We start from the raw sequence: 23,638 nt of genomic DNA, 5'->3' as shown, positions 1-23,638 counted from the left end.
TAAATATTGTAACTGTAGTTCTTGGTTGATACCTGTTGTTATATGTAGTTTTGTTATGCTAAAGTTAAAGCCTTCCTTTTTGTTTAAACAGAAAAAGGGAAATGGTGTAGAAGGTCATTCTGGCTATGTGTTGCTTTCATTGGTTAATGAATAAAGAAACTTCCCTGGTCTGTTGCTAGGGCAGACCTTATATAGTTGGAGAAGTTGGAACTGAGTTCTGGGAGGAAGAAGCAGACAGAGAGAGATGCCATGGATTGCTGGAGACAGACACTTAGAATTTTACACGGTAAACACTGCCAAGTGGCAATATACCGATTAGTAGAAATGGGTTAAATCAAGATGTGAGAGTTAGCCAATAAGAGGCTGGAGCTAATGGGACAAACAGTGATTTAATTAATACAATTTCTGTATGGTTATTTCAGGGCTAAGCTAGCTTGGCGGACAGGGAGAACAAGCAGACCTTCCTTCCAACAGGCAGGGACCAAGAGTAAGTAGTAAAAGCAAGATCATTGGGGGGCCTGTTGGCTAAAAGTAAAGTGGTTAACCTAAGAGACCAATTAAACAAGTTCTCATACCATTAGCTTCCCCATGAGTATTCTATTTCCTATCATTAATCTGTTTTTGTAACAAGGCCATTGAATCTGTTATTACCCCAGAGTGATTGACATAGAAACAACATTCTTCCCCCAGGGAAGCATATAAGACTCCTTGTTGCATAAAGAGGATATCCAAACCTCTTTGATTCTGTAAGGTAACCTCAGTCAGGGAATCTAAAGAGGCCTCTAACTTGAGTATGGACTGTTCTGTTTTTGAGATCTGGGCTGACTGTAGGGCCTGGTAGTTTTTTTCTTGGAGGATTAAGGCTGATGTGCTCACTCACATTGCTCCAGCTATGCCCAGTCCAAACAGAGAAAAGAGCAAGATAGCTATTGCCCCATTGCCAATTTTGCCTTGGCAAGAAAATGGGATAAGTTCAGTTCCATTTGGGCCTCTGTATAGTATTTTATGTTGGGGAACAATTGGACCATCATACAAAATCCTTGTCCTGTATTAAGGGCTGCCCCATGGATACAGGGAGTTAGTCTTGAATTGCAAGCCCACCATCCAGCAGATGCCAAAAAGAGAGTGTTATTTTGTATGATGATGATCTGGCTACATAGACCCACTGGGGCTTGTCTTCCAGGGGGCACTACACCAGTTCTCATACCTGTCACCTGCTGTAGTGAAATTTTTCCTTGTTTTCCCCATGGGTAGGATTTTGGGGAGACTGAGGTATGATCACTAGCTATTGCAATGCCAACATCCAAAAGGGGTTGTGCATTCAGACAAAGTCAGCATTCTTTAGTCAAATTAGGTTTTAAGGCATTTATCACCTGGAAGGTTTTAGAAACCAAGTCCCATAAAGGATGTTGACGATATGATCTGCTGACCTGGCATGAGTGATGAATCCAGGTTGTGATTCCATCTACCTTCAGGTCTGTTGGAGTTATCATGATCACAGTATATGGTCCTTTCCAGTGCAGCTGAAGGGTTTCCCTTTGATGTCTCTTTATGAAGACCCAATATCCTGGCTGAAATTAGTGAGGCATGGGTGGTGGTGCTGTCTCATAAATGGTTCTCAGGCAAAACCATATGGCCTTATGCATAAGAGCCACAACCTCGAGGGAAACAGCCAGGTTAACATTATCAAACTCAACAAAAAGCTCCAATTTTAAGTTGGAAAAAATAGGAGGGGTCTCCTAAACATGATTTCAAATTTGGTTAATCCCAAGGTATAGGGTGAATTTGGAACCCTATAAGAAGGAGAAAAGGAGAAGAGCCACCCAGTCACTACAAGTTTCCAATGTTAATTTGGTGAGGGTCCCTTTTAGGTTCCTGTTCATACACTCAACCTGACCTGAACTCTGGGGCCTAGAAACCCAATGTAATTTCAATTCACTCTCAGTGCCCTTAACAAGAGCTTCATTACCTGAGAGATAAAAGTTGGTCTATTGTCTGAAGTTAAGAGAATAGGAGTACCATACCTCAAAATTATGTCTTCAAGTAATGTTTTGGTGAACATCTGTGCAGTTTCACGTTCAGTTGGAAAAGTATCAAACCATCCAGAGAATGAATCTATACATACGTTTGCCATCACATATAAAGTTACTGCCGTCTATGTACCAGGTGAGCTCGGCATCTGGCAAAGGCTGGTCTTGTAGGTCTTTTCTCAGTTGAGGAACATGGCTCAGGATTCCTTGCAAGCTTCTTCAGTGTCCGCTGCTATCAGGAGGTCATCAATATACTTGACCTTTGGCTAGACATCTCAGTTGACACTTCTATTTATCTGGATCTCCTGCATGGTCTGCTAGGAGGATTCTTTCCATATTTTGAGTCTGCTTCTCACTCTCTTCAGCAATGACCCTCTGCTGTTTGTCCTCTTTGGTTTCTGGGTTGTTGTACACTCTGAGCTACTGCGAACAGCTCCCGGATGCTCTTGTCTATCTTATAGATGCCCATCTATCTTCTGTAACTTGTGCCTAATGTCAGGCACAGCCTGATTAAAAAAGACAATAACCATGGCTTATATATTCTCCTCAGTCTTAGGATATATAGGAGAGTATGCCCTAAAAGTCTTCACAATCTGTTCTAAGAAGGCTGATAGAGATTTTGTCTTTTCTTGTAGTATATTACTGACTTTGGCCAAATTGGTGGGCTTTCAGCTGGCCATGCAAAGACCTCTCATCAGAACCTGTTGGTAGACCCAGAGCCTCTTCTTACCTTCTGCCAAGTTGAAATTCCTATTAGGAAAGGTCAGGGGGAAAGCTTGCTTTGTTAGGGCAGGGTTGACAGTTGGGTTTTCAACAGGTCCTGGGACCAACTTCTGGGCCTCTCTCAGAATTCTCTCTCTTTCTTTCATGGTAAATGGCATGGTAAACAACTGATTGTAGTCTTCCCAGGTTGATTGATGGGTAAATCTAACAAAATCTTAAAGGTTAATAAGGGCCCTTGGATTGTCTGAGAAACTGGGCTTTTGGTTTTTCCAGTTATAGAGATCACTAGAGGTGAAGGGCCAATGCTGCATCTGTTCATTGCCTTCCTTGTTCTGTGGGCTGACACCCCTCAAGGGAAGAGCAGCAGAGTTGGCCACCTAGGGGCAGTTCTCATTGGGACCTTCCTCTGGTGAAGTGTGGGCTTCCCAAGTTCCCTGAGGCTCCCTGGGCCCTCTCCCAGGCTGCCTGATCAGTTTGGGGAGGTGGTCAGTAATGAGGGAGGTGAGAAATGGAGTTCATCCTCTGTACCCCCTTAAAGCACAGGGGCAAATGAGGGCTTAAGATCCCCTCACCTTTTTCCTCCTGTAAGGCAAAGATAGTCTTGTTTATCAGACCCCTGGAAATTAAGGGTTTTAATGAAGCGGGAGGGTGTGCTACAAGGTCCTCCCAAGTGATTAGGTAAGGAATCTGGTCTGGGTGTCCAAATTCACCAAAAATCAAGTTTTTTTGTCAAAGGTTCTTTCTATCAGTCAAGTGGTTCCAAAAGCTGGCCATTAGGTTTTGCAAAAGATGGTAAGTTTACCCTTTTTAGTTTCCAATTTTTCTTTCCTTGCTCTATTTCTAAGGTCCTGAAAATGGTCCAGAATCAAAGTTATGATAGTGGGGGTAATCTCAGTCTGTCCAAAATCATCAGCATCAGTCTAATTCAGGACACAAACAGAACAATACACAGACACACAGGACAATGAGCAGATAAATAGTCCTTCTGGTACCCTGGAGGCAGAGTTGAAACTGAAATGCCTAGAGCACAACCCACACGTCTATCTACTGAAATGAGATGCTGGGAGCATTCTGCACATCTATCTACAGAAACCAGAGAGATCCACTCATACAGCAGGGCCCTGGGGACATCTCCTCAGATACTGCCCCCCTCACTTTCCCCCACCCCGTGATCTTTTCATCCATTCACATATACCATCTACACACTCTTACAGTTTCTGGGTCCACTGACAGAAAGATACAAGACACAGAATGACACGAGACATAAAAAAAACACAGAAAACTTACTGGTGGTTGAAGACTATAAGGGTGGTAGTCCTAGTGGGTTTTGGGAATCCCGGATGAGCCCCCAAATGCTATGCCCAGATCTAAAAAGTCCTCATAAAACCAATAAGGAGACTGAGTCCCCCTGAATGTAAAAGTAAAAAGCCTTTATTCTACACGAGATTGAAAACTCAGACTCTCCATGTGTTCAAGTATTGGAGTGATCAGAAAGCCCCGAGCTCAGTGAGAGTTGGGTTTCTATAGTAACTGTAAAGGTGGGAGTGAGGGATTTCTAAGGCTCAGAACTCCTAATTGGTTGACATTTGTCTAGGGGTCTCCTGGTAAATGTGTGCTGGCAGGTGGTACTATCTACAAGGATCTTGGAACTTTAGGAATTTCCTTTGGATGGTCTGTTCCTGGGTGGTTCCCCGGGCAGTCCCAGTGAGTGATCTTTATTGGAATCAGGTATTGACTCAGGGTAAATTACTGAGACTCAGGCCTCTATTAAGCTTATCATGGCTGGGTCTGACAGTGGTGTGAGTTGGAACCATGGTGGGTCAGAGCTGTCCAAGAGACTTCAAAATATACTGCCTACTGTTGTTGTCCTTGGTTGACCCAGAAGAGTTCTAAGGTAAGTCCTTGTTGCTAAAGACATGATGTACTTCAAAAACAGGGCCCAGAGTCCTTTGAACTAAACTGACCTGAGCACCTCTTCCCAAGGGCTAGCTTTCATTGAACCAGAAAGCAACATATAAGTTTCTAAAAGAAGAAGAAGCCAACCAATAGTCCTGCCCAGCTGTGATGACTGTGAAACACAATGATCAGAATATTACAATAAACCTAAGGGTGCAGTAGTGGCATGCATACCCTACTGGTAACCAACAGCTCTTTAGTTGAACTTATAGCATGCTCAAAAAATGGGGAAACATAGCTAGTACTGGAAACCTAGCCACTACTCAGTGATGGTGAAGTCATGGTCATTGGAGGAGAACTTAAAACCACTAATTTAGGGAAACAGCATAGTCTCTACCAACAGTCCTAACATGTGTCTTTATATCCACAGATAAGTACAGACTTCACCCTTATCAAGGAAACTTCTCACTGCATCAGACAGATCATGATAGAAAACCACAACCAATCAAAATACAGTTGTGAGCCTTCATCCAGTAACTGATGGAAACAGATGCAGAGATCTACAACTAAGCACTGAACTGAACTCCTAGATTCTGATCATAAAGAGGGAGGAGTGATATTATGAGCAAAGGGGCCAAAACTGTGATGGGGTCACCAGAGAAACAGCTGACTTGAGCAAGTGGGAGCTCACTGACACTCTTTTGACAGCTGGGAAACCTGCATAAACCTGAACTAGGTTCTCTGAATGTGGGTGACAGTTGTATGGCATGGACAGTTTGTGGGGCCAATAGCAGTGTAATCAATATTTATCCCTAGTGCTTAAACTGGCTTTTTAGAGCCCATTCCTTATTGATGGATACTTTGCTCATACTAGTCACATGGTAAAGGGTCTTGGTCCTGCATCAAGTGATGGGGCAAACTTTTTTACTCTGCTTGGGAGGCCATACCTAAAGAGTGGATGGGGGTGGAGAGGGGAGAAGGTGGAGAGGACAGGAGGATGGGCCGGGAGAAGAAACTGGGATTGATATGCAAAATAAGATTGTTTTAAAAATACTAAAATATAATAACAAAATAGAGTTATGTATACATCTACAAAACAGCTTCCACATCTAAGGCTCAGGAAACATTGTGGAAAATGAAGCAGCAAGATTATAAGATATAAGATTCAGAGTAACAGAGAAGTTGACACAAAACTGTGTTTTCCTAGTAACATCAGAAGCTACACCTATAAGGTCAGACCAATGTGACTGGCCAACAATAAGATGAAAAAGGACCTCACCATTAGGCTTAACAAAGTGTATGAGGAAAGCCCAGGAGGCCATAACCCCACACAAAGAACTACATGTTACTTAGGAATACTGAGAACAGCAGAAATAGTATTAACAGAAGAGCACGCCAGTTGGTTAACCAATATCAAATGGTCAGTTTGGAAAATGTAATATGACTAACAGTATTTAAACTAAGCATATTCTATTTAAGAATATATATTTATATATGCACATGCATATAATAAATAATTTAAAAGAGGTCATGAATTTGAAAAAGAGCAAGGTATGTATATGGGAAGGGTTGGAAGGAAATAGAAAATGGAAGAATGTAATTCATTATTCTCTCAAACATAAAGGGAAAGAAGTCCCCAGTTTTCAAAGAAACGACTCACTGATATAAATCTCATGAGTTAATTTTTGAGTTGTTTTACATTTTATCAATGTATCAAATTTCAACTATTCCAAAATTCATATAAGACTTTCATTTATACTTTTCTGAATAATTTTGAACAAAATCAAGCATAGTAACTAATAACACATCTGCTTTTTTACACCATTATTCCTAGTACTTTGAACTAGTTCTATTACAGATTAAATGAATAATCATTCCTTGAAATCCAGTTAAAGAAAAACTGGAATCTGCTTGCATCGGTAAGGATTTCCAACCATAGTTAATAATTTACCATTCACTGAATACATTCTGTACTGATTGTTTTTCGGTCATGTATTTGGACATTTCAGGGTTTTTGTTTGTTTAGCAAGAAAAAAAGAGAATACTGAAAATGTTTTCTCTAGGACACAGTTTAAAAGATTATTTGTCTGTTTTCTTTTTTGACCCCAAAGAGTCACAATGTAAGTAATTCTTATTCTTTATTAGTTTTTGTGTATGTTATAAAAAGTATTTTACTTTTTCATGGAATATACAACTAATAATCAGCTTCACTAAATGCAAAAAAAAAAAATGCCAAAAACAAAGAATTCTGGTACTGGCAAGATGGTTTCTGGTTAAGAGAGCTTTCTTTTTATCAGAGGACTAGAGTTCAGGTCAGTCTTCTATATCAGGCAGCTCACAAACATCTGATATTACAGTTCTAAGGGATACGATGCCTCCTTCTCCCTGCCATATGCACTGGCACACACACACACACACACACACACACACAGAGAGAGAGAGAGAGAGAGAGAGAGAGAGAGAGAGAGAGAGAGAGAGAGAGACAGAGAGACAGAGAGAGAGAGAGAGACAGAGAGAGAAAGAGAGAGAGAGAGAGACAGACAGACAGACAGACAGACAGACAGACAGACAGAGACAGAGAGAAATGCTAAGAGCTATCTGGTTTCTAACAACAGGTAAATATTCAGTTTTATGATAACTATAGTAATATGGAGACCATGAACTTAAAACTAATAGTCTCAGTGTCAGTGGTTCTAGTTTATGGACGAATCCATGTTGGTAGCCATGACAGAGGAGTTGTAGTCAACAATGAAGCTTATGCACTTCATTTTAACAAATAAGAGCTAGACCCTGATCATCTCCAGAATACCCCTTGCTTCTGCTGTGCTTCCTTTTGTTTGTTACTGCTGTGTTCCTGCCATATTCTGTGTGGTGTGATTACTACGTGAAAGGCTCCAACTTTACCTAGTATAATGCCATTAGTTCTTAGAAAGAAATCCCATGCCTCACTGCCCAATTTACTTGCAGATCATAGTTAAGGTGATTTTATAAGAGAAATGAGGATCTATGAATTAACTGTACTTTCTGGATTAGCCTAAGAGATACAGTTGGGTAGGACAGTTAGTAAAGACGATTTTGGAAAATGGTTTTGGTTATTTTGCCAATTACTCTAATAAAAGACACAATGCAAGAATAGGCTAAAAGTTACCTTCCCCTTTGTTAGATGTGAAATTTACAAAAGAAGAAAGATAAAAACAAGGAGGTTCCATGCATTATAGACCCATGAATTCTGCCTGGCAGGTGATTGCAGAAAACAATTATGTCCTACACCCATATTTAGGCCTGAGTTCTTTTGTCATGTAGTTTAGAGAATTAATCATAGATCCCGGCATGCACCTTGAAAAACAAAATTGTGAAAAGAAACAGAGTAACCCTATTGTTTGTAAAGAAAAATAGATGGTTAGTTAGACCAATTAAATGAAAATTTTTTAGGTATCTGCTATAATGAAGCCACAAACAGCTGCCTGCCAGTGCAAAAGGAACTGGTTGAATATACTTGGCTTGCTTAAAACTTAGTTAATTATAAAAGAATTATTACTTTGGGATGATGATGTAATGGTGGGAAAAATAATATGAAGAAAACTACTTATGAGCTTCTAAGAAACACATGTAACTTGTGATCTTAATTTGATTTATTCTTACATAAAAATTTTGTTTTTGGAAAATAAGTAACTTGTGGTTGTGAGGTAATGTTATTTTTTGTGTAGAAAGTTTTGTATTAGGAGGCATACGGGGGTAAAAATTATAACAGATACGATAAGAACAAAAGGTGTAGAAGGAAAAATATCAGGAAACAAAAAGAAAGAAATCATTAGGGAAAAATAGAAGGATAACATTAGAAAGCATAGGCAAACAGCTGCATAGAAATAGTCAAACAAAAGCAACAGGGTAAGAGAACAAAACAGAGGAATAACAACCAGCAAAAGGAAATATAAAATAATAAAAAATGAAGCTTTGGCCCTCAATTAAGTTTCCTATGTGTAATTGCACGTATGTCCAATAGTTTACCTATCCATATGTCCTCTCTAGCTTTTCTGACCTGGGAGAGCCTGCCGAGGACTGGGTCCCTCAGTGGCGAAACCACAATCATATAAATAGATAAACTGATTCTGAATGCTAACCATGAGTTGCATTGTGCCAACCTCATTCCTCCCACAGGCCACTGGTTAAACATTGGACAAACACTAGGAATTAGGTTCTGCCCTTCCTATAAACAGCGTATGACTGAAAAAAAAAATTTATAGACCATCTGCACTAGCAGAAAAGTGAAGAATAATGAGTTTCAAACAGTGGTGTGTGGGACTAAATGATGGCCACATCATGCCTCTACTGGGCTATGGCACTGCTCAAAATCCACAGGTAACAAAAGATATAGGGTTAGGGATGGAGGATCTAAAAAAAAATTGACCTATGATGTGTTAGAGCCTAACTCTCATTTTTCATCCCTGGTTTTCAGTTTCTGCTAGATGGGGATATTTCATGTTAAGACTGAAAATAGCTGGAATGTAGCTTAACAGAGTCTGATTATGCTATTGATGATGGACTGTTCTGTTATTGATGATGGACTGTTCTGTGTTTTCCCTATTTTAGTTCATTTGCCAGCTTAGTTCTAAATATGAAAGTCATTAGTCTACAAACTTCCTCACAGCCTCCTTGACTTGATAATAATAAAACCGGGAAGCCTTCAACAACTCTCAGGAAATGGTGGCATTGACATAAGTAGAATTTTTCATGTAATACTGACAACTGTGGGATATTTACATGAGTGTAAAACGTAAAAACTAGGGAAGCATTAAACTTATGGAAGCGTCTATGAACTATTTGCTCTTGAGGTGATAAAAATGATACTATGACTTGAAGTATAGAATTTAGTAGCCCAGAAGCAAATCAATAGTCAAAAATATTCCTTAGACTGCTCAACTGTGAAATGTTGGACAAATTAACTGAATTTTGTATCCATAGTCATATATAATAATTATGAATATTATAGTAGAGCTTAGTTATTTGAAGAAGTCATAGTGCAAATGGCAGAACAGTATGAAGTGTTCTCCTATGTTGCACCTCAATGAATCCTTCATCAAGCTCAGAAAGTCAGGTTGCTCTCAGGAGAGGAATGTATAAATCACCATCTCTGCATTGTAATTTTAATGAGAAAAGAAAATTTCTGAAATCATTAAACTATATGGGCAGTTTTTGCTTTGCCCCTAAGAAGTAAACTTGCAAGATATTACCCAAATATAAATAAAAAGCAAAAACTTAAAATTCTACCTTAAAAATGTCTCTGTAAAAAATGAATTTGTGCTTTAAGTGATTATAGAAGCAGTAACAACCCTGACATGGTGAGGGTAATTTCATATTTTAAAACATGAATTCATAGATTATAAACTTCCCACCTATAATTTGTTTGATGACACAGAGTAAAATTTTGAGTTCCATAATTTAAAATATCACAGCCGTATAAGTTCAAATACTCTTATCAAACTCACTCTTAGTAACATTGTTTTTGTTTTCTATGTTAGAACTACTGATAATATTAATTTTGTCTTGACTGACTCCTACTAGCAGTGAATATGTGTGTCTAATTTCCTTTGGACAAGTACAACATTTTGCATGCTACAATAGGTGTGAAGGTAATCAGTGCTTGGAAAAATTTTAGGGCATGTTTTAAAATACTTTTGTAGATACATTTCTCGTGCATTGTCGTATTTCAAGACTAGTGGAATGAAAATTTTATATCTTTCTTCCATGAATTCTCATAGAAACTCCTTGGAAGAAAATATATAGATAGATAGAGGGGGGGGTGTAAATCAGATGTGATCATAACCACGTGCAGTTTTCTGGCAGGTCTAGGAAATCAATGATCTTATTGTTTTAGGTAGTCAATTATGAACCAACATTGCCCATGTATAAAGAAATTCTTAAGACAACAAATTCTTATTAACAAAAAGAGACCAACACAAACATTTGTATGTGTTTATTGCTCCACATGCATAAGCAATGAATGTAATCAGTAATGTAACAGGACCCCAGGCCTCATCACAACTGACCCATGATGGAAGTGTAATTCAACACATAGACAGCACCACCTGCCAAAGTTAAAACAAAGACCTAATCCACCAAATAAACATTAGGAAAGTAAATATACTAACCTTGCTTTTTTGGCTTCTGTAGTTCTGCTCTGGATAACTGTTCTTGCTAACTGAAGTCAACTCAGAAAATGATTTTTGTGTTTGAAAGCTTACCCTAAAGAGGGCTCAGCACTAGACTAGGATATTGAATGCCCCGTGTAGTCACTGGCAAGCTAATAAAGGGCTTCTCTTGGCTTAAAACCATGTCTGAACAGTCTGGTGAATACCCTACAACTGTTTAAAGTCCATTCATGGGACAGTGATTGCTTCTGCTTATGTATTCAGCGTTGATCACTGGATGGTCTGTAAAGCCTTATGCAAAGTGAAGCATGAAATAGTATTCCAGGTAATTAATAGGATGGAAGATGATGTTCAACTTCATATCTCTCAGGATATTTATATCCAAATCATAATGTTGTTTCTCAATCTAGGTTTCTAAGAGTAAGATATTGGAGTCGACTAAAATAGCAATAGATGTTGGGTTCCGCCATATTGATACTGCTTATGCATACGAAAATGAAGAGGAGATAGGACAGGCTATTCGAAGTAAGATTGCAGATGGTGCTGTGAAGAGAGAAGACATATACCTCACTACAAAGGTATTGTCTGTACAGTAAGTTAGCTTATGATTTATTGAAATGTGATGAAAACAATCTAAAATAATAGCTTACCATCAGGTGAAATGTGTTTGTTGGTATAACATTTATTTACATATATATTACATGTAAGACTTAGTTTTAATCAGAGAGAACCATAGACTTCTTTTTGTTTCAAATGTATGTCTTTCAAATTCTTTTCTTTCCTGACCATGGGCTCAACACAGCATGATTCAGTCTGATCTGTAAACTTAGAAATAACCTTGATCCATTTTGGGTTTTCCCTATAACTTCAGTGGCATAGAAAATTCTGGACATTTATAATATTATTTTTTATTTCCTACTGAAAATAACAAACTATAAGAGTTTATGGAATGGTAAACATAATCTGTCCAATTGTTGAAATTTGTGCTCAGTGGTTACCAAATGTCTATAGCACATTTCCCATGATTTATATTAATAAAAATTGCTAACATATCTCCAGGGATCTGAGAGGGTGGAATATTTATAGAAATTTAGGTTTTTAAGATCCATACATTATTCAGAAATGAGAGCAGTTATAACCTGGTAAATTTTACTTTTTTAGTAGTGCCTTTCCCATATTAATTGAATAACTAACTGTAACCAATAATATTCTAAAATTTACACAGAGAGATCAGATCAAATAGCCCAGCTGAAAGAAATTATATTCCCTATGGTCATAATTTCCTAATCATTACAAAAAATTTTCAATTCTGATTATTTTTAACCTAAGACAACATCCATTCTTTAACCCTACAGCTATGGTCTACATTCCATCAACCAGAACTGGTCCAAGTTTGCTTAGAAAAGTCACTGAAAAAATTTCAGCTAGATTATGTTGATCTCTATCTTATTCATTACCCAATTTCAATTAAGGTATGTCATTTACATTATTTAGCCTAATTAAATTTCTCTATACAAATGACAGATGGTGTTGTATTCTACTTATTTTATGGATGTTTACTTTTCTATTTCCCATTGACTTATAAGACCATTGCAATGGATAGGATGCATATATTTGCTGAGATTTCTATAACCTGTGCTTTCATTACAGCCATCAGAAGAGATATATACTAAAGATGAAAATGGAAAAATATTATTTGAGACAGTAGATCTCTGTGCTACATGGGAGGTGAGTACATGAAGGTGAGACATCAGAGAAACCCAAAAGAGAGTCAGGCCATGCTTTCAGTTATGAGAATGGAGTATGTACCATTACGTCTAGAAAGCACTGTGTGTTTACTTTTGTTTTCCTGAAGTATTGAAAAGAATATGTGACTAAATAGAGAGAAATAGAAATGAAGACTGGAGTACAATTGTGAGAGGACTCTCTGAAATATCGCATATGGGTGTGTTTGAATAAAGTCTGTCCCTGTGCTCTACCCTCCAACTCCTCCTCACCACCACTTTCCTCCCAATTCATATACTCCCCTTTAAACCCTGTGAGTTCACTTAGTACTGCTTGTATGTGCAGGGGTAATGTAGTGCAAGATAGGTACTCCATCAGAAGGAGAAAATGATGAAAACTAACTCTGCCTTCCTCAAGCACCCACCAGTTGAGAAGAGTTCCTCAGCTAGGGGCAGGAGTCTTTGAGCCCCATCTGATCCATGCTGGGACTTTGGTTGTCTTTAAACTTGTGTGGACTGTTCATTCAGGTGTAGTGGCTGTGTGGTCATGTGTACAAAACCCTGACATATGTGAAAATGACTCATGGCAATCCTCTACTACCGAGGGATCTTTTGATCTGTCTACCCCCTTACTGTGATGATCCCTAAGCCTTAGGGAATAACCTTTGGTAAGGATTCCTGATTTAGGGCTGAGCAATTCACAGTCTCTCATTGCACTACACTTTGATCAGTTCTAAGCCTGCATAAATTGCCATGTACTGCAAAAAAGAAGCTTTCTGGTAAGGTTAAGGAGTCTGTAAAAATAAAGATAAATATTTAGGGGGCAGTTTGCGGTCCCATTTATCAGAATAATAGTAGGCTCTCCATGAGGACCTTTGACCCAGCTAGTTGCAGATTGTTGGCACAGTTAATAGTACCAAATATGAATTGTATCCTGTGGGTTTACCTGTATATCTAATAATAAAGTAGATGATAACTCCATAAGCAGTTGTGGTCTTCATGGACCAATGGACATTTCTTACCAGGCTGCTCATTATTGTAGCTCATAGAATTTATAGCTAAGTAAGACTGCTGACTATTTTCATCCCTTAGTGTACACAGCAACTTCAAGCACTATAAAATCTACTCAGTAGTGATAAAGCTTCCAGGCCACTAGCAGATGTCTTTCTTTATATCCTGTGAGTCAAGAATCTGGTATCTGCATCAAAAATATCTTACCATCAATTTATGGAGAGTAGCAAAGAGCCAAGAAAATAACTTGTATTGTTTTAAGGGTCTATGATCCTCCAAGGACAAACAATTTGATTTGAAGTGATAACAAACACAATACTTGGCTTTTTAAAAAAGATTTATTTATTTATTATGTATACAATATTCCTTGCATGTATGCTTGCATGCTAGAAGAGGGAACCAGATCTCATTATAGATGGCTGTGAGCCACCATGTGGTTGCTGGGAATTGAACTCAGGACCTCTGGAAGAGCAGTCAGTGCTCTTAACCTCTGAGCCATCTCTCCAGCCCAAATACCTGACTTTTTATTTGATAGTCTATGATATCTAGAAAAGATATTTTCCATTAAGTTTTTCTCATCTCCATATATATGTTACAGAAGCTTTTACAGTAGTGTGTTTCCATTTGGCTTTTTTTGTGTGTGTGTTATTGCCTCCTTTAATTTTTTTATTTTCTTTCTCTCATTTTTTATTAAAAATTTCCATTTACTCCCCTTCTCCTTCCCTTCCCTCCCCTCCCTTTCACCCATACCCCCACTCCCTCCCTCTCCAGGCCAAAGAGCCATCAGGGTTCCCTTCACTATGTTAAGTCCAAGGTCTTCCCAACTACCCCTAAGTCCAGGAAGGTGAGCAACCAAACTGACAAAGCTCATAGTGAGCCCATCCATGCTGCAGAGTCTGAGCCCATTGCCATTGTCCTTGGTTTCTCAGTCATTCTCCACCGTCAGCCACATTCAGAGAGTCTGGTTTGGTCGCATGTTCAATCAGTCCCATTCCAACTGGACTTGGTGATCTCCCATTAGTTCTGTCCCACCGTCTCAATGGGTGAACACACCCCTCACGGTCCTGACTTCCTTGCTCATGACCTCCTTCCTTTTGCTCCTCATCGGGACCTTGGGAGCTCAGTCCTGTGCTCCTATGTGGGGCTTTGTCTTTATCTCCATCCATCGCCCGGTGAAGGTTCTATGGTGATATGCAAGATATTCATGAGTATGGCAATAGGATCTGGACATTACTGGCTCCCTCTCCTCAGCTGCCCAAGGAACTAGCTGGGGAGATCTTCCTGGACACCTGGGAACCCCTCTAGAGTCAAGACTCTGCCAACCCTAGAATGGCTCCCTTAATTAAGATATATAATTCCCTGTTCCCATATCCACCCTTCCTATATCCCAACCATCCTATTCCCCCAAGCTCTCCCCATCCTCCACTTCACACTTTTCTCTCCCCATCCCCCCATCCCACCCCACCCTAGAGTTCCCATTTTTTGTACGGCAATCTTGTCTACTTCCAATATCCAAGAGGATAACTATATGTTTTTCTTTGGATTCACCTTCTTATTTAGCTTCTCTAGGATCACAAATTATAGGCTCGATGTCCTTTATTTTGGCTAGAAGCCAATTATGAGTGAGGACATCCCATGTTCATCTTTTTGGGCCTGGGTTACCTCACTCAGGATGGTGTTTTCTATTTCCATCCATTTGCATGCAAAATTCAAGATGTCATTGTTTTTTTACTGCCGAGTAGAACTCTAATATGTATATATTCCACACTTTCTTCATCTATTCTTCCACTGAAGGGAATCTAGGTGGTTTCCAGGTTCTGGCTATTAAAAATAATGCTGCTATAAACATAGTTGAACAAATGCTTTTGTAATATGATTGGGCATCTCTTAGGTAAATTCCCAAGAGTGGGATTGCTGGGTCCTGGGGTAGGTTGATTCCGAACTTCCTGAGAAACCTCCACACTGCTTTCCAAAGTGGTTGCACAAGTTTGCATTCCCACCAGCAATGGATGAGTGTACCCTTACTCCACAACCTCTCCAGCAAAGATTATCATTGGTGTTTTTGATTTTAGCCAATCTGACAGGTGTAAGATGGTATCTCAAAGTTGTTATCTCAAAGTTGTTTTGATTTGCATTTCCCTGATTGCTAAGGAGGTTGAGCATGCCCTTAAGTGTCTTTTGGCCATTCGAACTTCTTCTGTTGAGAATTCTCTGTTCAGTTCGGTGCCCCATTTTGTAATTGGGTTAATTAGCATTTTAAAGTCTAGTCTCTTGACTAAAGTCAGCGACATAAATGACTCCCTCCCCCTGGAAGAATGAGCACTGCTGTCTTCTTGAACTTATGTGGATACTGTTTCTAGGCCCAAATGCCTGACTTATTGCCAGTATGACCCTTGCTACAGTTCCATGCAGAAGCTTTCCCCCTGTTGCTCTTATGGTAACTAGACATTGTGCTAGGAGCATTAAAATAACACAGTAGGACCATGCTTCCGCAGATGATAACTAAGAATAGTACTAGAAGTTGAATGATAGGGCAGTAGTGCTTCGTGCAAATTAGGTGACTCCCTACCTAATGTCCTTGATTTTATATATTCCCTATGCTTTGAAATAAAGCTGAGCTAATTCCCTGATGTTATCTATCAGAGCGTTATCTTTGTCATACTCCCAAGCTGGACCAGATCCAGTTGCTACTTCTGCCCCCTTTGCCCTGTGGCCTGGTGGTCAATGGACTGTGGGGCAGGACGACTCACACAACGAACCTCCAAATCAATTTCATTCACCTCAGCACCAATTTTGACTTGTACTAACAGTAAATAAATGTTCTTTTTTCCCATATCTAGTCTAGTATGTTTTCCTTTCATGCTTTTTGCATTTTGGCTGAATTAGGATTAAGTCTCAAAAATGGTTTAATTTACATTTTTCTGATAGATGTGGATGTTGAACATTCTAAAATATGTTTCTTAATCATTTGTATTTCTTTGTTTGTTAACTCCCTGTGTGAGCCTGCTCCAACAAAGTCAGCCAGGGTACCTGGCTTGAGGGATGTTAAGGTTAAGGAAATGTCAGATGAAATAAACTGAGACAGAAAGAACAGATAGATTTGGGAGGTCTGTTTGGTCAAGTCAAAACTGCCAAATATCCAACAAGAGCTTATTTCAGAACTTGCTTTTATACAGATGAAAGACAAAAGGCAGAACAAAGAGCAGTACAGTCAACTAACTACTTCCCTGCAGTATGCATGACTCATAAAAACCCAAAGACAGAAATTGGGGTTCAACCTGATGATCAGAAAAGCAAAAACAGCCAACCACTGGGTTTTACATCTAATTCAGTCCAACATCATGATCCTGCCTCCAGGAAACTTAGAATGAGATTGTGTCTGAGAGCTGTCTCTACCCATTTTTATATTCCTCTCTACTGCTGGGATTAAAGGCATGTACAATTACCTGGTCTGTAAGGCTGTTCAGTTCAGCTGTTTTACTCTCTGAACTTCAGGCAAGCTTTGTTTATTCAAATACAAATGAAATATCACTGCATCTCCCCTTTTGTCTAAAATAAAAAGGGGGAAGGCTGTAACTAATATACGAAAAATTATATGTGATAAGTACAAGGCTATATAAAATATATACAGGCAATAAGTACATCAACAATGTGTAGTCCATTTGCATTGGCAAATTTAGAGAAAATACTCTATATCTGTGCTATCTTGGTGAGTCCAAAGTCTTACATACAATTTACTTTCAATCACAACTTGCTTTCTCTGTCTAGTAAGCTATTACTATCCAATCTTCAACTCCCTCAGAGACCCAAGAAGGAAATAATATTAACTGAGTAAGCAAGAAATATTAGCAAGTGACTCCTAAAAATTATGAGAAATGACAGAAGTATCTGGGTGCCTGGAGAGTTACCCAAAATTCCTCTGCAACATTGGGGCATCTATCTTTGGCCTATAGGCCTACAATATCTGATAAACTTTTCTGTGAAGCAGGATATTATACTCTGAAGGGGTTTTACTCCTTGTCTTGAAAATCTTTGGCAGTCACTTTCTTTTGTGTCCTGCTTGTCCAATTAGGACAACATACTCCCAACAGTCAAGGCAAAGACATTTTCTTGCACACCAACTTACTTTTACCACAAAGAACGTAAACTTCATATGGAGTTTCTTCAGTGCCCATTATCTTATCTGAAGTAGATTGGTGCTACTAGGAGCAGACATGTCTCTTTGTCATAGGAAAGAGCCTATGTTATTAAAACATCATTAATGCCATACTATGTAGACCTCTGAAGTGTTTGAAGATGACCTGTCTATCTAAACTATATCTTTTTCTTAAAAACATGCCTAATGTGACTACAAGTTCAATTATAATATATAATTAATTACTAACCCTGTATTTCCTTATTATCCTAATGACTCAGTAATAATAATTTTCAAGGGCTAGGAATTTGAATTACATTGCTAAATAAATTATATAGGTATAATGCCTTGAACAATGATAGACATATACAGTATAGTCCAACAAATTATTCTCAATTAATATACAAAATTGTACCAATATACAAAATATACAAAAGAGCAATCCAATGTAAAGCATTTAAAACTAGCAGTTGCTTTTAAAAAGTAGATTAAATAATCTACTCTTTTACCCTATCATATCTATATCCCGCTTTTCTTTTCAAAGCAAGAACCTTGAATTCAATTTTCTTGGTTTAGTTTTTTCCTATTACCAATAATAATTTGTAACTAGCCCCCCTACACAACGATAAATATCCATAATCCATTGAATGACAAAAAAGTCACTCACCCCAACCTCTTGAGAACTTGGGTGCAGTTTTCTAGGCTACTTTCTGCTGGTTGGGGGTGCTAATAATCTTATGGGACCCAGAGAAAATTTAGGATTATGGTTAGGTCCTGACTGGAGTATTCTGTGAGGTTGGATCATCTCAGCCAGCAGCCTTGAATCTGTTCTGCTTGTAGAACTCAGGACACTGCAAGAGAAATGGTCTCAAATGTTGGCTCATATGGACCACCCATTCCCACTGGAAATTTTTCAGGGAGTCTTCTTCAATCAAACTTTATTTTTCTTAACCAAAAATGAATCCACAACCTCTCATTTTCTGTGGAAACAGAAGCAAAACTTCATCTCCAAAATAACATATCTTTTTGCTAAAGTTTTGAAGTCAAAACATTTTCAAACTATATAAATTGGGTTAATCCAGCAGTATTTATAATAAAGTGTTTTATAGGAGCTGTTATTGCTTTCCCAGCAGTCAAACAATTCAAAGACAAAACAATCATATACAGTATCCAGACTCTCTTGTGTATTTTCCATCTTTACAATGCTTTTTAAAACTCTATTTCTATTATTTTTATTTTTTTAATTTTTGATTTATTTGAGACATGGTTTCTCTGTATATCATTGACTATTCTGGAACTCACTGTAGACCAGGTTGGCCTTGAACTCATAGAGATCCACCTGTCTCTATCTCCCAAGTGCTGGGATTAAAGGTGTGTGTCACCACACCTGGCTACCCTATTTCTTTTTTTTTTCAGGACTTTCTCTATTCTTTTTCTTTTCTTTCCCAAACCTACACATATTTTAAACACATTGTAAACATTTAGAGGGTTTTTTTTTTATCTGAATATGCCTTTACTATATATCTCTATCTTTTTTTCTGGGCACAAGAGTCTTTAATCTGCTAAAATTAAAGACATAGGTAGGATTAAACCTGCGGCTTTGCCAGCTTGTTCTCTCCCATTACTTGGCTTCCTGAGGTCTAGCTTTATGGCAGAGTTACTGACAGGAGTCAGATTTATTGCCACAACTCTGTAGAGTTTCAAAGTCCATGCCACCACCAAGAATTCTGATGTTGACTGTTAATGAACAACATTGAAGTGCTTGATGGCAGAGCCTCTTAAAAGAGATGTGAAGTTTTTGCTGCTCATGCTGACTCAGAAAGCCTCTCATAAAGGTGCCATGCCTCTGTTAGCTGCCAGCAAACAGAGCCTACTGGAAGAAAAGACCGTTACCAGGAACCTGCAATTGACTCCCCTATTTCTGGGTCTAGAAGCACTTTTTTTTAAAGGGCAGATGGGAGTTGGGAGCACTAGTTTTTCTCCAGAATGTGGATGGCTAGGTTTGGGTCCAGATCTTGCCTGTGCCAGTGGTAAGAAAACCCTCAAGCAAAGGACCTTTATCATGAATTCATACCACAAATATTGCTCATTAAATGTAGCACGATTAATAAATACACAAAGATAGAAGTTGGTGTTTGACCTGTAGGTCAGAAAAGCAAAACAGCCACCTCTGTGTGAGAGGTTTCTCCTCCTATTTTATATTCCCCTCTAGTGCTGGGATTAATGACGTACACCACGACCTGGTCTGTAGGGCTGATTGGTGCATCTGTTTTACTCTCTGAACTTCAGGAAAGCTTTATTTATTAAAATACAATTATAAAATTAAATGTCACTACACATTTTCCTTGAGAGAAAGGGCAAGCAGGTTTGTATCTTTCATATCAATTCTGCTAGCAGCAAGCAGTTTTTTTTTTTCTATCTTTATGTGCCTTCAACTGGAATTCTCTAGCCTGTGACTACATAAATAATGTGTTCTCTTCTCAGGGTTAAAATGCTTTTTCCTATGGGCTTAATTAGAACTTTCTCACAGCCCTCAAGGATGCAGGCAGAACAGGAGATCTTGAATTCAAATGACTTTTAAGTCTGAGTTGACTCCAGATGGAAACTGAGTCACACATGGGCTCCCTCAACTCCCTTTTCAGTTCCATAACACATTTTTCTTTTATCTTTTCATATTTATTTATTTACATTCTGACCTAGTTTCCCATCATTCTTCTCTACCAAGTTTCTACCCCCAACTCATTCTGACCTTCCTCAATCCACTATGGCAGGCCTCCCATAGACATCAACAAAGGCTGGCATATCAAGCTGCAGTAAGGCTAAGCACCTACCATCATATTAAGGCTGAGCAAAAAAAACCCAGTATAAGGAATAAAGTTCCAAACGTCAGCAGAAGTCGGAGACAGCCCCTAATCTCACTGTTAAGAGTCTCACAAGAAGATCAAGTTACATAACTTAACATATATGCAGAAGACCTAGGTCAGTCACATAACGGCTCCCTGGTTATCTATTCCATCTCTGTGATCTCCTATGATGCCAGGTTATTGATTCTGTAAGTTTTATTGTGATGTTCTTGACCATTCTGGTTCTTACAATCCTTCCTCCCTTTCTTCAGCAGGATTCCATGAGCTGGGTCTAATATTTGGCTGTGAGTTTTTGCAAATATTTCCATATATTCAGTTAATACGAATGTTTCAGCAAGGACTAGAGGGGTGGTTGGGTTATGTTAGGCAGGCATGGGCAGGGTGGGGGTGGCTTACCCAGAGTTAAGGTGCTGTCTGGGCTTCTGGTAGAGTGGGAGGCTTCCATCAGTGATGTGGTCCAGGATTCGGTGACAAGATAAGGAGGGAACATAGGTTTATCCCATAACATATTTTTAAATTGGATTGTTTGTTTTCTTTGAGTTTAGTTTTATCAAGTACTTTGTAGTAATTCATATTTATAGTTTTTGTTGGTTTGTTATTGTTGTTGTTATTTTGTTTGCATTTCTACAAATTTCTAGACAGTTTTCTTAAAAGTTCTGTTTTTCATTCATATTAACATGAATATCTTTGTTAGGGTTTCTACTGTGATAAAACACAGTAGCCAAAAGCAACTTGAAGGTGGAAAGGTTTATTTCAGCTTACACTTCCACATCGCAGTCAATCACTGAGTGAAATCAGGAAAACTCAAACAGGGTAGGAACCTAGTGGCAGGAACTGAAGCAGAGATCATGGAAGAGGGATGCTTACTGGCTGGCTTGACTTCTTGCACCATCCAGGAATACCTGTCAAGGGATGACACCACCCGTCATTGGCTGAGTACTCCCACATCAATCACTAAGAAAGAAAATGTCCTACACATTCACCTACATGCAAATCCTTTTCTCAATTGAGGGCCCTTCTTCCCAAACTACTCTAATTTGTGTTAATGTAATATAAAACTTGCCAACACATTTTATGAATGTATACATGACCCTATACAATTTCTCTTTCTCTAGGCCATGGAGAAGTGTAAGGATGCAGGACTGGTAAAATCAATTGGGGTGTCCAACTTTAATCGCAGACAGCTGGAGATGATTCTTAATAAGCCAGGGCTGAAGTACAAGCCTGTGTGCAATCAGGTGACAGCTCTCAAGCCTCTTTTCTGTTCATCATTGCCTTCTTTCTGTCATATAGTGGGTAACCTTTCCTTTGTACTTCACATTCATCTTAGATTTATAGAATACAAGTATCTCACAGACATTTCTTGTCTTGGAATACATCACAAATTCTCAATTGTATCTCCTCCTGATGGTGTCTTAGTAAAGATGGCAAGGTGATATTAATGCCCAATGAGTACAAAAATCTGTGGATATGAATGTGACCTCAGAGCCATAGCATAGTACCTGACTGGAGAAGTATTATAAAAATACCCAGGCTAGACAGACAAGTTACCTGATGACTTTTAATGGTAGATAAAGTTCACTCACAGAACACTAGCTGATCTTGATCCTGAGCACATCTTAGTCATCATCCCTTTTGTGTCTTCTGCAATCAAATCAACATTTTAAACACTTTTGTCTTCTGTTTTAATTATTTCTCAATGGCTTTAAATCATAGAATAAGGGTCCCTGATATGAAACCACTTTATGAAAGAAATAGGTCATGTTACTTTTTTTAACTGCAATATAATGTATGTATGTACATTATTTTTATATACATACATTCCTTTTTAAGTTTTGTTTAATTTTGTATTGCTAATATTAATACTGACACTTTTGAGGTTGCAAAGATGGAACATGAGTGATTGTTGTTCTTCTCTTTTATTGATTTTATTGAGCTATACACTTTGCTCTGCTCTCCTCTCTTTCTCTCCCCTCTCTTTCAACCCTCTCCAATAGTCCCCATGTTCCCAATATACTCAGGAGATCTTGTCTTTGTCTACTTCCCATGTAGATTAGATCCATGTATGCCTCTCTTAGGGTCCTCATTGTTGTAAGTGCTTGTTGTTCTTCTAAAACCTTGATGTATCTAACATCTCCTCTGAAAGGATACCAATACACACATGCACACACAAACACACATGTATACAATACATGTACATATACAAACATACTGAAACATTAAAAGTTATTTTATGAAGTGGACTTTTTATACTACAATGTATTCCTGTATTGTCCATCTATAGGTAGAATGCCATCCTTATCTGAACCAGAGCAAGCTGTTGGATTTCTGCAAGTCAAGAGATATTGTTCTGGTTGCTTATGCGGCCCTAGGTTCTCAACGTCCAAAACCCTGGTAATAAACCCAGTATTTGTAATTATAATTATACTTCAATATTTTTCATTTTTCTTCCTTCAAATCCTTCTATATATCCCTGACCCTGCTTTTCTTCAATTTTTTCACTAATCATTATTGTGTGCATTCATATACATATATGTAATTGTAATGTGATTAGTCTATAATGTTGACTGTATGTTTTCAGAACTGAGTGTTTGACCCTGGAAAACTAATTACTGTGCTCTTTCCTGGGTAAGGTAACCTCTCCAATTCCCAGTTTTCCTCAATTTTTTAAAATTGTTTTGATTGAGCTATATATTTTCTCCACTCCCTTCCCTTTCACTCCCCTCCCCTTTTACCCTCGCCCATGATCCCCATGCTCCCAATTTACTCAGGAGATATTGTCTTTTTCTACTTGCCATGAAGATTAGATACAAGTATGTCTCTCTTAGGGTCCTCTTTGTTGTCTAGGATCTCTGGGATTGTGAATTGTAGGCTGGTTTTCTTTGCTTTATGTCCTAAAGCTACTTATGAGTGAGTACATATTATACTTGTCTTTCTGGGTCTGGGTTACCTCATGCAATATAATGTTTTCTAGACCCATCCATTTGCTGGCAAATTACAAGATGTCATTATTTTTTTCTGCTTGTAGTACTTCATTGTATAAATGTACCACATTTTCCTTATACTTTCTTTGGTGAAGAGTCATTTAGGTTGTTTCCAGGTTCTG

At 38.5% G+C, this 23,638-nt stretch overlaps 1 protein-coding gene and 1 long non-coding RNA gene across 7 annotated transcripts in view; one reads left to right on the top strand and one right to left on the bottom strand.

Moving 5' to 3' along the window:
- Positions 1–179: 179 nt before the first annotated feature.
- The window catches only part of LOC119816994 (aldo-keto reductase family 1 member C1-like), a 30,670-nt gene continuing 7,211 nt past the window's right edge, over positions 180–23,638 (top strand). For 2 of the 3 annotated variants that reach the window (XM_038334113.1, XM_038334110.1), the window contains exons 1-6: positions 8,853–9,008; positions 11,209–11,376; positions 12,154–12,270; positions 12,449–12,526; positions 21,648–21,770; positions 22,817–22,926. In XM_038334113.1, coding sequence (XP_038190041.1) covers positions 8,925–9,008; positions 11,209–11,376; positions 12,154–12,270; positions 12,449–12,526; positions 21,648–21,770; positions 22,817–22,926 — 680 coding nt within the window. In that variant the 5' untranslated portion in view covers positions 8,853–8,924. Of the gene's footprint in view, positions 287–8,852; positions 9,009–11,208; positions 11,377–12,153; positions 12,271–12,448; positions 12,527–21,647; positions 21,771–22,816; positions 22,927–23,638 lie in introns of those variants that run through there. The other variant, XM_038334111.1, reaches the window with a different exon arrangement.
- Positions 16,684–23,638, bottom strand: part of LOC119816996 — a 29,420-nt gene continuing 22,465 nt past the window's right edge. For 2 of the 4 annotated variants that reach the window (XR_005285864.1, XR_005285866.1), the window contains exons 3-4: positions 22,119–22,176; positions 21,265–21,434 (exon numbers count right to left, since the gene is read on the bottom strand). This is a non-coding gene — a long non-coding RNA (uncharacterized LOC119816996). Of the gene's footprint in view, positions 18,520–20,928; positions 21,435–22,118; positions 22,177–23,638 lie in introns of those variants that run through there. The other 2 variants (XR_005285865.1, XR_005285867.1) reach the window with 2 other exon arrangements.

The sequence above is a fragment of the Arvicola amphibius genome, chromosome 6 (genome assembly GCF_903992535.2).
Source record: "Arvicola amphibius chromosome 6, mArvAmp1.2, whole genome shotgun sequence".
Lineage (NCBI taxonomy): Eukaryota > Metazoa > Chordata > Mammalia > Rodentia > Cricetidae > Arvicola > Arvicola amphibius.
This window is presented reverse-complemented; position numbering and strand designations above follow the sequence as displayed.